This window comes from Buceros rhinoceros, unplaced genomic scaffold (assembly GCF_000710305.1).
Source record: "Buceros rhinoceros silvestris isolate BGI_N320 unplaced genomic scaffold, ASM71030v1 scaffold9361, whole genome shotgun sequence".
NCBI lineage: Eukaryota > Metazoa > Chordata > Aves > Bucerotiformes > Bucerotidae > Buceros > Buceros rhinoceros.
In genome coordinates this window covers 19,955-34,161 of record NW_010394813.1, presented here as the reverse complement: position 1 = coordinate 34,161, position 14,207 = coordinate 19,955, and the positions used below count along the sequence as shown (strand labels likewise).

The 14,207-nt window shown below is 41.7% G+C and overlaps 1 protein-coding gene across 1 annotated transcript in view; it reads left to right on the top strand.

Annotated features, from left to right (window-relative positions):
• Positions 1 to 14,207, top strand: part of LOC104501517 (CLIP-associating protein 2-like) — a gene marked incomplete at its 3' end in the record, with an annotated part of 39,999 nt that overhangs the window by 7,506 nt on the left and 18,286 nt on the right. Inside the window, exons 3-7 of the mRNA XM_010145337.1 lie at positions 6,763 to 6,842; positions 8,863 to 8,955; positions 9,368 to 9,513; positions 10,935 to 11,070; positions 13,649 to 13,719. Coding sequence (XP_010143639.1) covers positions 6,763 to 6,842; positions 8,863 to 8,955; positions 9,368 to 9,513; positions 10,935 to 11,070; positions 13,649 to 13,719 — 526 coding nt within the window. The remainder of the gene's footprint in view (positions 1 to 6,762; positions 6,843 to 8,862; positions 8,956 to 9,367; positions 9,514 to 10,934; positions 11,071 to 13,648; positions 13,720 to 14,207) is intronic.

Below are 14,207 nucleotides of genomic sequence, written 5' to 3'. Positions count from 1 at the left end.
CAGGGACAATAACTCTTTGCAGGGTCTGTGCGGGGAGAATTGTCCTAAAAATCCCGTTTCATTTCTTTGGACAATTGTATGAGGTCTCAAAAGAGAGGAGCAGGGATTGTCGAAGCACCAAAGGTGCAAATATTGCCTGCAACAAATAAATGTCCTTAAAAATATAAGAGAAAAACAATACATTAAAATCAAACCACTTAGACCTCTGGTCCTTGACTTGTGAACTTCTACAAGTAAAAGATAAAAATTAGTTGTCCAAAACATGTACAGACTGTAATGGTGTAACTTGCAATGACAGGCACTGTTAGTTCTGATTGTTCTTCGTACGGTGACTGTTGGAGTGGTTTCAAAACAGAGGGTGTGGGTGGAGAGGACACTAATACTGACAACAGCAATAAAAATACTGTTTCTCTGAAACTATTACACCAAAACAACTGAAAAGTCACTGTATCCCAAACCAGTCTGTGTTGCCGCACAAATTGTAGATGATACAAATGAGCTGTTTGTTTCCTGGCGGTTCTTGGTAATTTGTGTAGTGTCAAATAATTACTGCAGTTCTCCTTATTCAGGTGCAAAACTAGGATCAAATTGAAGTGACATGTAAATAGTAGGTTATTGGGAGGCTGCATGGAAAACTGTAAATCGGTCGAATGCTGTCGTGCTTATAAGCAGATATCTCTGTTCTGGCTATCGTGGAGCTGCTTGTTTTCCTCCACACTCTGGGTGTGGTCTTATCACGTATGCCATCCAAACCTTGCACTGAGTAAAGCACTACGAATTTTTTTTGTTGCATGCGGAAAATAAAACAGTTGTTCTTTACAAATGCTTGTGCGTTGATCTCCGTAACATGTCTGTGAAGATAAGTGGTGGTGTCGATTTTTATACCTGTGAAATGCTGCTGCATCGGATCTGAGGCTGAAGTCGTTGAAACAGTGCCTTTGGTGTTAGGAATCAGCTTCAGATACTATTGGTGTGGTGATCTGCAGTCTCCTCAGTCCACGTGAGAATTATTATGCTCTTCCTCCTAGTACATGAGTCCTGTGTTTGCTCCTGACTGGGCACAGCTCAGGGACTGAGGTGTGCTGCCCTACGAGCTGACCACACTGCACCCCTTGCTTCATCATAAGCACAGCTCACTCTCAATTTCTTCCTGACCCTCCTGCTCCTGTTCTTTCCTGGGGTGAGTAGTTGTACAGAGAGGTCTGCCTAGCATCTCCCATCTTCAGAGCCAGCACAGGCACTTCCCCTCATTGCCGTGTCTCTGGCATGTAGGAGGAATGTTTTAGCAGAGCAGGCGTGAGCCAGGTGGGATCTTTCGGGAGGTTCTCCGACCATGTCAGCCAAGTTTCTGATGTGCGCAGGTAAAAGAAGGAATAGAAGATACTATGAAGGTATTTGAAGGTATTTTGCTCTTTTGTCCCATTTGTGCAGCTGTTTCAGCTTGAATGACTCTGGGTGCCTCAGGGACAATGACTTTGAGTGTTGGAGGAGCTGAGGTGGGTGAGTCAGTTCAGGATGAACGTCAGTCACTGGGGCCAAACATGACAGAATTAATCTGTCAGGTGTTTTAAAGTGAGCTTTTCCACTTGGTTATAACTTGAATTCTGTTCTAAGCTGATTTAAAACAATGTGAAGGCTTTCTCAGTTAAGGTTCTGCTGGGGAAAAAAAAGGCTTGTTTGGGTTCAGTGTTGATTCCAGCGATTTAAAAATGCATTTTATTTCTGGAACTTATTTCAGAAAACTCCAGTGACTTGTGTTGGAACAGCTGGAAAGGTTTATTGATCCTAATTGTCTGCTCAGTGCATTTGTCAAAGGCAGTTCAGCTTAAGTCAAAGGTATTTTAGCTTAATTTAATAAATCATGAACTGCAGTGGCTAAAGAGACTGGTACCTGTTCCCTTGGCAGCTCAGAGGTAGTAGTTCAACTCATGAAGCACTGGTGACTTCCCCCCACCCTAGCAGATACCATTTTAAAAATAAGCTATCAGTTTTATCAAACAGTGATAAGGATGGACCCAGGGATAAATAAGGAGATTTAGCAAGGACTGTCTGAGAGCTGCAGAAGATTCAGGAAAAATCCCTATTTTGGAGACGGACAACAGCAGGACAAAAAATAAAATGATAAATAAAAAATAAACCTTTCCCCCACCTGCTCACTAGACCTGGGAGCAGAATTTGATTTCTGAGTGATGTCTGTCTTTGGCAGGTACTGTGCTGAGGAGCTCAAACAATTAGGTCTTGTGTCTTTCTCATTGATAGAGAGATCAAAAATTGGTCACTGTCATCTGTGACTTTATTCGTAGCATGTGTGATTGAAGCAGGGCAGGGAGCTTGCTCATTGAAACTCTTCTTGGCCAGCTGATTTTATTCTCTGCCTAAGCCACTCCTGGTTGTGACTTGCTGTTCAGCTGGGATGAGGGAGGTCGGTTGGAGTGAGTGGGAGTTGCCAGTTAACCTATTATACGAAAAGCTGAGTAAGTACTTGAGCTTATCCTGGCCACTTACTCTACGCTGAGCTGAAGCTGCTGTCGGTCCCTAATTTGAGCTGATTGTTTATTATTCTACAAAACCAGAAAGGTAAACAGTATTTTTTCTTTTTTTTAATCCGGAATGATCTGCAGCTGTTTCAGGCCCTGCATGAGTAGTGAAGCTTTTGAATTAGTTGAGGTGGAGCTTTAGGTTTTTTGGTGGTTTTTCTTTCCTTCAGAAAAAAGCTGTAATCCACATTACCTTCAGATGTGTTGCTCAGTGAGACACAGTTACTGTGTGCAGTGAGATTTCTGAGGTATATGATAACGGTTGTGATGCGTGTTTTATCAGAAAATGTTTAGGAATCTTTTAGGGAAGTCTTTTGAGAAAAGCATTTACAAGCAAAATGTGAAACTAAGTTTTAGAGTCTGCATTACTCAACTTTCTGAACTGATTTTGAAATTCCCTTTTTTGTTCTGAATTTTTTGTGAAAAGACCCATGAAGTAGAAAAAACTGAATTGGACTAGTAGAGAAAAGCTGCCAAATCCAGATTGAGCAATTCTGGTTTTTTAGTGCAGCTACTTGTATGCTTTGATTAAACAGCTCATTGTTTAAGAAAAAATACCCCAAACCGGTCGTGTATCACTCTCTGAACATCTTTCTTCTCCCATATAATGGTGTGCCATTGTACTGTCATCCCCGCCCCCGATGCACAGCTCTGTAGATACTAGTGGTACCATCAAGGTTTAGAGCACATGAGCAGGCTAAAGCCATCGTGTGTGTTGGAAAAATTTCAAACGTTTCACTCAGAAGAGGGGAAGGACTTGACTGTAGGAATTGATTTCTGGGTGAGAAAACTGGTTGGGCAAAAGTCTGGGTAATTTCTTTGCTTGTCCCGAGTACCCTTCCTGCTGTTGAACTGTTCACAATGCTGAACTCAAAGCCTTGTGGTCAGAGAAAACTTTCTTCAGAAAAACATTCCTCGGGCCTCACAAAATGCTCAGAATCCTGAAATTCAACTTAGGAAGATGTCATCTGTCTCAGCAGGCTGCCGGAAGTAGAAGGGTTCGTTTCCTTTGCCTCTATCCCCAGACACATTGAACTTCAGTGAAAAAATGGCCGTGTAAGAGGTGCTCAAGCTGCTGTAATTTATTTCCACGAGTTTATATTCAGTAGATTCTCACCGGCTTCCTGAGGTGGAACTTGACTGAGTGTGTGTAACCAGGGTGCTTGCAGGATGAGGATGAGTAAAGGTTAGAGAACAATCAGTGCAAGGCGTTTCTGCGTGTCCTTTGGATGTATTTGTGTGCTGGGGCTCAGCTGAGGGAGGCCCAGCTGCGTGCAGTGGGCTGAGTCCAAGGGCAGGGTCATGTAAATGGCACTCACTTCAGAAAAAGCCAGTTGAGGAGGCTCTGGATTTTAGTTACTTCAGTTGAGAGCATGCATTATTGAGTGGAAGGCATTAACACTTGAGAGAGAGACTTCTAAGAAATGCATCATCACATCTTGGTCTGAGAGGTGGGTAAGAATAAACCAGCCTGTCAGAACATGTGTGCTCTGCCAGCTGTGTCGGTTTTAAGGCTGCACTGTCTGAAATGAGGATTTTGTAAAGCTCCACTCTTGCTTTTGAGGAGCAAATATTTTTTGAACAGTATTTTTCCTCCTCCTGCAGCGCAGACTTTGACTTGTATACAAGACAGAGAGAAGACAGTTACTTCATGCTTTATTTTGGTACACATGTGATCGTGCAGTGGAGGAGGAGGAAGATCAGTGAAACATTAGTGAACGTGCTTTTAGAGATAACTTTAAGTGCCAAAGAACCCACATAACCTTTTCTGTTACCAGGTAAAGAGGTGATCAAACAACTTTCCAGTGATATTAATTTAAAATGTGATCTGTACAAGTGAATGAGTTGTTGAGAGTGGGGAAGGTGGGAAATGCCATGTCCCTGGGCTATGTCAAATGGCTTTTAAATAGTCAGTCCCGCCTCTTCCTCTCTTTCAAGTCAGAAATCATTATTCCTTACTGAATCATTATTTCTTACTGAATGGTGTTGAAGGTGCTAGAAAATTTGTTACGTAGTCCATGCAGTTTTCTGATTTTAAGGCAGACTAAAGACAGCGAAGGCAACTTCATCCCCTTTTAATCTCTACGGTGTACAGGAGTGCTCTCAGAATACTTGAAGTCCAACCTCTTGCTGTGTTTTCATGTTCATGGCCTGTGTTTGTCAGTTTTGAGTATTTGATTTCTGTAAGTCTATTCCCTTGGTGAGCAGTGGATGGGAATGCAAAGTACTTTCTTCCCCTGGGTTAACCATGGTGGCTGGGTTTTCAAGAAACAGACTCATCATAAAGGACTCGTACAAACCGTGAGTTGCGGGGGGGTTTGGCCTCTGGTGTCACAGGATCACTGCAGTCTCAATATTTTACCAGGTTGCAAAGAAACGTGTGGTATGAGCCTTGTAGAAGTTTCCTGTGGTGTGACTAACACAGTGGGTTAGGTTTGACTCAGTGTAGGTGAGAACAGAAATCTTATATGAACATTTTTGTGTAATTGTAAATGTTTTAAAATAATACCACCTTTGACCATGTGGAAACTATGTTTTAACCTTTAAAAATTAAGCTTTCTGGTAATTTTTTGGCTACTCAAGCTTTCTTTTCCATTTTCTTTTCCTGAGTGCATATTGACTATGATTATTTTGGTACTATGAGACTTTTTAAAAGTCATTGTGTTTTGGGAGGGACAGGTACTTGAGCTGAGCATCCAGGCAGCTGTTTGTACCCCTGGCCCTGTTTGTGGCCCCTGCGCCTTGAGTCCCTTTCGAGGTTTCTCTCTACAAAATGCTTCTCTGATGGGGGCATCCTCACATTTAGGAAGGTACAGGTTTGTGTGGCAGAAAAGTGGCTTCTGGGTGTAAATGGGATTTTTCCCTCTTCCTTTTGCAAGCGCGTCAGGTACTCATGGGTGTTGTGGAAGGTCTTGTTCCCTCTGCTGTCTGGAGGGAGAGGGAGCAGGCAGTTAGAATTTCCTCCTTCCATTCTGGCTGCTGTTGGCAGCGATGACAGATGGTGTTAGGGATACACATGTAGAAGTGTGCTGTGTACAGCGTCTCTTTACAACATCCTTGAGCTGAGGCTGTCAAAATCTGTTAGATGTTCCTACAGCACACTGCAGGCACCATGTCCAAACTTTGCTAGATACCACTTTGGAGTTTTTACACTGAGCAGCCACAAAGGCATGCCAGAGATTCTGTTCTGCGTAGAGGTGGTGAGATCTAAGTTTCCCATCGAATTTGTAGTGGTAGTGGACCGTCATGTTTCCAGACTGCACGAGTACAAACGTGGCAGGGACAATTCCCTGCGCTATAAAATAGGAGATCAGGGACTGCAAACTATGGACAGCCACCAAGGGTTTGATTTGTCAACAAGTCCAAGCTTTTTTGATTTAGCTGACCACTCAGTCTTACTGCTTTTTAATTGCTCTGTAGTTAGAAAAACCCATGTCTTCTGGGCCTGATGCTCCCATTTCAGCTGTGCTCTGCAAGGTCGGGAGGACTTTCTGCTATCTAACCTGTTGACCTCACTCTGAAAGAGTTGAGACAAGACCCAAGTGCTCGTTTGCTGTAAGAATTTTTTTTTTTTCCTCAAGAAGGAAGTGTTCTGCTGGGCTGATTCTCTCTATCAGTTAACTGCTCTTGTTGTATTATCTGCCTGGTTTGATTACTGAAGGTATTTACAACTTCTGTCAAGCTTCACCTGGTACTTGGAGTTTTAGGCTTGTAGCGCAGCCTGGATCCAATGAGCTTGTTCTTTGAGGTGATAGCAAACTTGAGTTTATTCCTTTAAAAAAAAGGCTTTCTTGGTAACCCTAGTATTTGCAACAAAGTTTTAATTTAAAGACAGCTTCTGCTTTGGTAAATAATTTGGAATTCTGTGCTTTAGCTGGTAACCCTTGTATTAGCAGGATGCAGGTTGTGGAACTCTATGCAAACTCCTACTGGAGAATTGTTATACTAAAGTGTTTCCAATGAAACACAAAAATAGTAAAATGAAACTTCGTGAAACTGGAAACTGCAAAGACTTGTTAATGTCTGGGAAAAGTGGTTTAGCTTTATTCTTACTCGTGGTGAAATCAGAGTTCAAGGACTTGCAATTGTACAGGTGATGAGTGTTCAGGATTTTCATAAACCACATTAAATGTGTGAAAATAGGTGTTCAGAAAGGTGCTTATGTCAGTTTGAACACCTCGATGTACGTTACATACCAGTTTAACAATCTGTTATGTTTATTTAGGTTCCTCTAAAGAAGGAGGAGCTGGAGCTGTGGATGAGGATGATTTTATTAAGGCATTTACAGATGTTCCTACTGTACAGGTAAGATGCTGCATATGCTTGTGTTTGTTCTCAGAAATACGCTGTTCACAATATGTGTGTTAATCTGCTTTAAAAACTTCTGAAAGTCTTCCATTACTTTTTGTTATTTCTGAATTTACAGTCTCCATGGAAAGCTCTTTTTTCCAGTTAGTTACCCAAAAAAACCCTACCTTTTCCTTACTGTCCCTGCTAATTATTATCACACCATTTCAGCTAAAATCCATTATTGCTTTTCTTAATCTTTTCCAGGGCACTACTGAAAATAATTGTATGCTTTAATTTTAATAAGAAAAAGATCTCCATGAGGTTTGAAAAATGTAGGACTGCCATTTGAAGGGATAATCAACTCATAACAGTACAGGCAAATAATTTAAAAAGCAAGAATTGTATTTTTGAATGCGTCTGAATTGTAATGGTGCGTGTCTGGCATACACGTCTTCATCCCCAGGAGCACTTCAAAAGGAGAAACCTAGTGCCTTATTTGAATACTAATGAACCTGTTGTAATCTGAGTTCTTAGTGGAAAGATCAGATTTTAATTTCTATTCTTTAAGTGTGGGAATTGCACCTATTTGGTACTTTCACACAGTTCAGTCACTTAAAATGCTTGTGTCTTCCTAGACCTGTTTTGAATAACTTTTCCTTGAGCAGCTGAGGTGTGGAAGGCAACTGAAACCTCAGTAAGCTGTAGGTCCTAAACCCCAGGTGGATTTTGTATGATTTCTTTTATCTGATAGGTACTTGTGTGCTGGTTTTGGTTCTGAGATGATAGTGTAGATATTCGTTAGGTCTCCTTTGGCAGGCAGAAGCGCTGTCTGCCCTTATGAAGGAACACTATCTTCACGATCCCTGTCACATCAAGGACATGTTTGTCTCACACTTGTAAGAGCTCCTTTTTGTCTTTCCCCCTCCAAACTGTGTTAAGAATTCTTTGGAGGGCAAAACCATGGAGCTCTTAATGTTATCTGTTCCCATGATGTTGAACAGAGCCATATTCCACAGCCCAGAATATGTGAAGAAAGAATGTTTGAGCTGTAATTTGCCAGGTTACTTTAAAAGCAGGGGGAACTTGTTAGACAGAACGGGGAGAGGGAGTTGTTTCTGCATTACTGGGCCCACTCCTGTGTCTTTGTGGTCTCACTCCCTTTGAGGGTTTCCATAGTGCGTTCTCTGATGTTGCACTTGCCTTGATGTGTGTGTGTGTTGCCCTCTAACGGGTAACAGCAGGTGATGAAGATGGAGGGTGATTCAGCAATTCCTGCAAAGGCAGGTGTCCTAACCGCTGGTCCTTGTTCCTCCACATGCTCTGTGCTCTAGTGCGTATGAAAATTATGTCTCGGACTTAAATAAATAATGAGGGAGCTTCAGGCGCTACTGTTGAGGTGCTGCAGCGTGCTGGCCTCCAGCTTTCACTCCAGAAGGGTATGAATGTCTTTGAAGTCCTGAATCATTTCTGCCATCCCCACGCGGCTGTCATGGATGTGTCTCAGATGGCACCAGATGCCTGCGTATGGGCAACTGAGTGTTAGGCGATGCATTTGTGTAAACAACTTTTCATCCAAAAAGTGGGAAACCTTCACCTGAAAGTATGTTTTTGAAAAAAAACTCTGGGCAGATCAAGTTGCTGGTTAATAATTTGCTTCATATCCTCCTCAACTTGTTCTCGGTCAGGGGTAAAAGACATCTTTAAGTTTCACATATGCAGCAGAAGCAGAAAAGAGCTTATTGTGGCGTATATCCAGGAGAACAGGGGGAAGTTGGTTTATTTCTGATCTTAATAATACATTTTCATTACTGTTTTAAAATTCTTTATAAACCCCCCCGTCGTACCTGTACCGTTATGAAATAACGCGGTTATTGATGTATTACCAAGTAGTGATTGATGTATGATTAGACTGGTCAGACTTCAGTTTTGCTGGAGTTCCTTTGTAGTGACAGCTCTGGCTGGAGGCTGCTCCTTGCGTTTATTTACTGACTGCACCAACAGTGTCAACTTTCTGATTTATTTTTTAATACTTCAGATCTATTCTAGTCGAGAACTTGAAGAAACGTTGAACAAAATCAGGGAAATCCTCTCAGATGACAAACATGATTGGGATCAGCGAACTAACGCGGTAAACTTTTTATCTGGTCTCCGGTTTGGGTGGGGGTGTTTCATAAAGCACAGGCAGCAAGATACTTCAAAATATTTATTTTTAAGGTAATTATGCTCCAGGTAATTGCAGAAATGTTCATTTTAGTTTATAAACCTTGAATCTGTTTGCTAGATAAATTTGAGCAAGTATTGTAGTATTGCAAGTATTGGAAACAGGTATGTGAACAGAATTATGTCTTTGTAGTCGGGGATCTGAGACATTTTAGCTCTAGAATATAAGTAAGAGTTTTTTCAAGTTTTTTAAACTACTGCCATATGTTTCAAAATGGGGCTTTGCTTTAAAGACAGGCCTACGTACATTTTGCAATGACATTGTTGCTTTGTCTTGAAATCTGTCCTGAACTAAATGCCTAACATTTTTTTTTTTTTAGCTGAAGAAAGTTCGGTCGCTGCTTGTCGCTGGAGCTGCACAGTACGATGGGTTTTTCCAGCATTTACGCTTGTTGGACGGTGCTTTCAAGCTGTCGGCCAAGGATCTCCGGTCGCAGGTGGTTAGGGAAGCGTGCATTACTGTAGCGTAAGTACAGGTCACCTCATCGGGGTTCATTGCCAGATCTTTGCATGGATTTCACCGAAAGATGTTTTATCGGTGTTGCAGGAAGGATTATTTTGCTGGGCTGCTGTGCTGTGACTGACAGAGACAAGTCAGTGTCTGAAGCCAAGGAGAAAAAGAACCGTTTGAAGGAATTTAATCTTTTAGGTGATATACGTTGTTGATAAACCTGTAACACGTTGTGTGTGAAGAACGAGTTCCTGTCATTACCCAGGGTACTCGCGTGTGAGTTAATACAAACTCCTGTGAGCACTGCTGTCATCTTGGGGACCGGGTGATTGGCACAGCACCACGCTGGGACTACTTGTAGTAACACAGCGAGCTGCCCTGCAGTGGTGTGAACGGTGTACGTTTTGCTGAGGTTATAGCTTTTCGTGTCTGTGATAATTTTAGCTGTGGTTAAACAGAAATAAGATCTTCACCCTCATCATCTTCAGGGCACTCATTAAATTCAAGGACAGGCAGAAAAGCCTTATTTTTACACCAGAGCAGCCACTCCCACTTCCATGTTTTCCATGGCTTTTTTTTTTCCTCTCTGGAAAGACGTTAAGGTAACCACTGGTTTCCAGTGCCCATCTGGAACAGATGGGTCGCAACGTTCACCCTTGCTGTTCTGGTCTCCTGATTGCACAGCCCTTGGGAACCCGTTGGAGAACACAGCTGTCCATGCCAGCGGAGTGATGCTTTGAGAAAATGGTGCAAAACGTTCCCAAGTGAAGTCAGGGGGGATGTAAACGTACTGTGTAAACGTCCGCATTCAGGCCTAAAAGCCTGGAATGTTTATTGACCCCTAAAACTTAGATGTATTTGACATGACATTTGCTGCTGACTGCGATATTTTTTTTATATATAGTCTCTCTGCATAGAAGAAACATTGGTCATCACCACTGGACAGTTAAATTACTGTGTGGTGTATGTTTGTCTGTTAAAACTGAAACCATAACTTCTAATGAAGAAGGGAGACAGATTTTATGGTTGGCTAATTGTGAGAAGTTCAGTAGTTTTGCCGGCGTTGAGAAAGACCAAAAAAAAATCTCAAACAATGATTTCCATAAGATTTTAGCTTCATATTCTCTGCAGGTGTGTTAAACCAGAAATACTATTGTATTTCACGTGGGCCTGAGAATTTTAGGCTTTCAGATTGTGCTTTTTGTTTTTCGTTATGAATAAAGTTACTGGTGTTCAGCCTCTTCACGTGTCTGCTAAGCAGCAAAGATGTTGCACAGCTCCTGCGTTTGTAATGAGGCGAGGACCTGGAAATCATGAAAAATGAAGAAATTCCGTGGTTGGAAAGATAAATCTGTAAAACAAGAAGTGAACTTTGTGATTTTAAGACTTGAGAAATGAATTTCTGTTAACAAGTTCTATTTCTTTCTCCTGAACAGCCATCTTTCGACTGTTCTGGGAAACAAGTTTGATCATGGCGCTGAAGCTATTGTGCCTACGCTTTTTAACCTGGTTCCCAACAGCGCCAAAGTGATGGCAACGTCTGGGTGTGCAGCCATCCGCTTCATTATTCGGGTAGGTGTTCCTCTCCCCCGTGGCTTGCCGGGATATCACAGAGGTTATCACAACTCTGAAATACAGGATTATAAATCGTTCTTTCACGGGGAAGGTTTTTTCTCATAGATAGACAAGTAGTATTTATCATTGAAACCAACTGCAGCATTACCACAGTAAAGGTGGAGGAATAGGTGTGAAAAGCAAGTCTGTTTGCATGTGGGGTTTTTTTTTTGTAATGTATTAATTGTAAAAAGGGTAACTGCTTTTACCTGCACTGAGGAAGGTACAAAGTCAAACTAGTAGTTAAGAAACTAGTATGAATTAAAAGAAAAACCCCAAACCAAAACAACAGTACTATTTATTTTTATGTAAAAAATAACATATTAAAAAAATTGAAACCATGGAGTTGAGGGTGATAAAATGTTGGAGAGGCTGGACGTACGTGGATCAGGTCAGAAAGCACAAGTTCGTGGAAGAAAAGCCCAATAGTGATTTTAATCCTCAGGTTTAAGAACCTTTAAAGCCAAATCCTTAAAGCTATAACGTGGAAGAGGGGAATGCTGTATACTAGCTTTGGTTTGTTGTCTGGCCCTTAAGCGTCTGCTGCTGACTGGTGTCTGAGGCAAGATGCTTAGCGGGATTTCTGAGACTTGCAGTGATATTTTTGTGTTTCAGATAGAGGTGGGAGGGAGGTTGCCTGTAGTTTCTATGTTAAAAGCTGCGGCGTCCTTAATGCCAGGTGCTTACTGCTGTTCGCTCCGTGTGCTCTGAGACTCCCGCATTACCTTGGCACCAGCGCTTGGGCAAAGATCCGTTGGCTTTTCATATTAAATTGGCCTTACTGGTTCAGTTCAGTTGGAGACAAGCCTACTTGCATTGGCCACAGCTGCCCTTATGTTGTTTAAACTTCTGTTATTCTTGGCTGTAATTTAACATCCTGGATTGGAGGCACAGAAGTGAGAAAATCCTATCCCTATACGTGGCTGATGTAAGGTGTTCTGACAGAAAATTCAGATTTTGGTGGAAAAAGAAAACCAGAAATACCAGAGTCAAAGGAGGTGCAGAACTTCTTTGGCCTTCTGTCCCTTGGACTAAATGAGAGCTGGTCGGGGAGCGTGTGATCAGGTGAATAGTTAGAGCCCAGGGCATTTACAGCGTTTTGCTGAAGAATCCACTGCCAGCCAATTCAGATCCTGCTGCTTTAGTCTCTGATTGCGGAGTGAGCCTGCGTAAAGACAGAGGCTCTCTTACACCAGTGATCTCGAAGAGCTCCAGCTCACCTTGGCGCCTTTATTGGGTTTCTTATGTCTTCTCCAGATAGAGTTCTAGTACTGTAGAGTGATTCTCCTCTCTTGACTCTTAGTACATTAGAGATGTGCAGTCTTACAGCTGAATGAAAGCAAGCCTGAGGCTTGGATTCCTTTGCAAAATGCTTTCTACAGATTACAGCGTCAGTAGCTCTAAAGACTGGGAACGTACATTTCTCCATCCGTAAAATCATTTTATTCTTTCCCCTGATAGTGCTTATTGTTCCCTTTCTGGCAGCCGTGTGCCACTTTTTGATTCGAAAGCTACACAAAACACAAACCAACCCCCTAAAACCCTGTTTCAAAGTGTATCAGTACGAACAAATGCAACTGTAAGGCTCTTCCAGAGCTTTGGATTAATTCCCTCCTAATTCTGAAGTTGGCAGTACTCTGAGAGCTTATAATTATCTCTCTGCTTTTGTGGTGATCTGTGTGTTTATATCCTGCAGCAATAACTGAAGGAGGAAGTACGATACGGGGGACGCTGAGAGTTGTTCAGTCCTGTACTTGCAAAGCAGTTTTTTTATAGGCTACCGTTTCAGACTGTATCGGGGACTGGTTTAGAAGTTGTGTGTTTAATCAAGACAAGAATAAAGAAATGAACTGAAAATGCGTTTGTTGAACCACGTTAATCTCACTTGGAATTAAAACATTAATACTTTGTGTCTACAATTAGTTAAGCTGAAGTTAGGCTCTTGAATTCTGAATTAAAGTGTTGCCTTTGGATTTAGTGCAGTTTATCTTATCCACTTTAGATGATAGTTGAAGGGCTTTCTTTTCCCATGAGGCTGTTAGGTGTTTCCATATGGATTGTATACACAACCTCCCTTATATTACATGTCATGCCTTTATTTTATTATTATATTCTGCATTAAAAAGAATTTGGTCTTTGTAGCACTAATTGTATTGATTCATCACTGCAAGAACTGATTGATTTGCTTTTTGCTCCATAACTCTGTTTTTTAAGACTGCTTTGTCTATTGCTCTTTTTCTGTGGCAAAACTAAAATAACATCAGCTCACCGCTCCTTTGAAGAGGGGTGTTTGTGCCTCCATACATGGCTTCTGACAGCTAAATACGGCTGATGGAGTGCTTTTTGCCTGATGTTTTGGAAGAAGATGGGTTTAATCAATTGATGTGCTGGCAGCAGTCTCGTGTTTGATAGTTCTCTACGTTTAGTTTAATCTTAAATGAGTGCAACTTGTATTATGTTAATTCTGTTTCACTTAATTAGTACAGTACGAATTCAGGAATATTTGTCGTTAACTGCTTTTTTTTTTCCTCTTCAGCATACCCATGTGCCACGTCTTATACCTTTAATAACAAGCAACTGCACCTCAAAATCAGTTGCAGTTAGGAGGTGAGTTCGTTATAAATAGCAAATTATCAAAGCTGTTGTGTTTTTAAATATGACGATCTGGTGCTGATAATATCAGATTTGGAGTTTTTTGGCCGTTAACTCTTCAATACACAACTCTGTAATCCGGCAAACCACAAAAATGAATTTCAGCAAAGTGACGTCGGGTGATGTTGAGGAACGGTACTTTCTGCTGTATCGAGGGATGTACAGGAGGACACTGTCATGTCAGTGCAGTGTGGGTGGCTTCGGTACTGCAGTTCATCATCCAGTGAGCATCAGAGAAGGTGGCCAAAACGTTGTTTTCACCCTGACTACATTTGTTCAGAAAGGCAAAGCAAAACTAGGTGGGTTGTAACAGCGAAAAGCCTTTCGGGTTTTCTTGCCACGCCTTATGGGTGTCCAAAGGGTTTGGGTAGGACAAAGGTGAAATTTGCTGCTCCAGAACAGGTCAAAGATGTAACATAACCAGAAAAAAAAAAAAAAGTTCC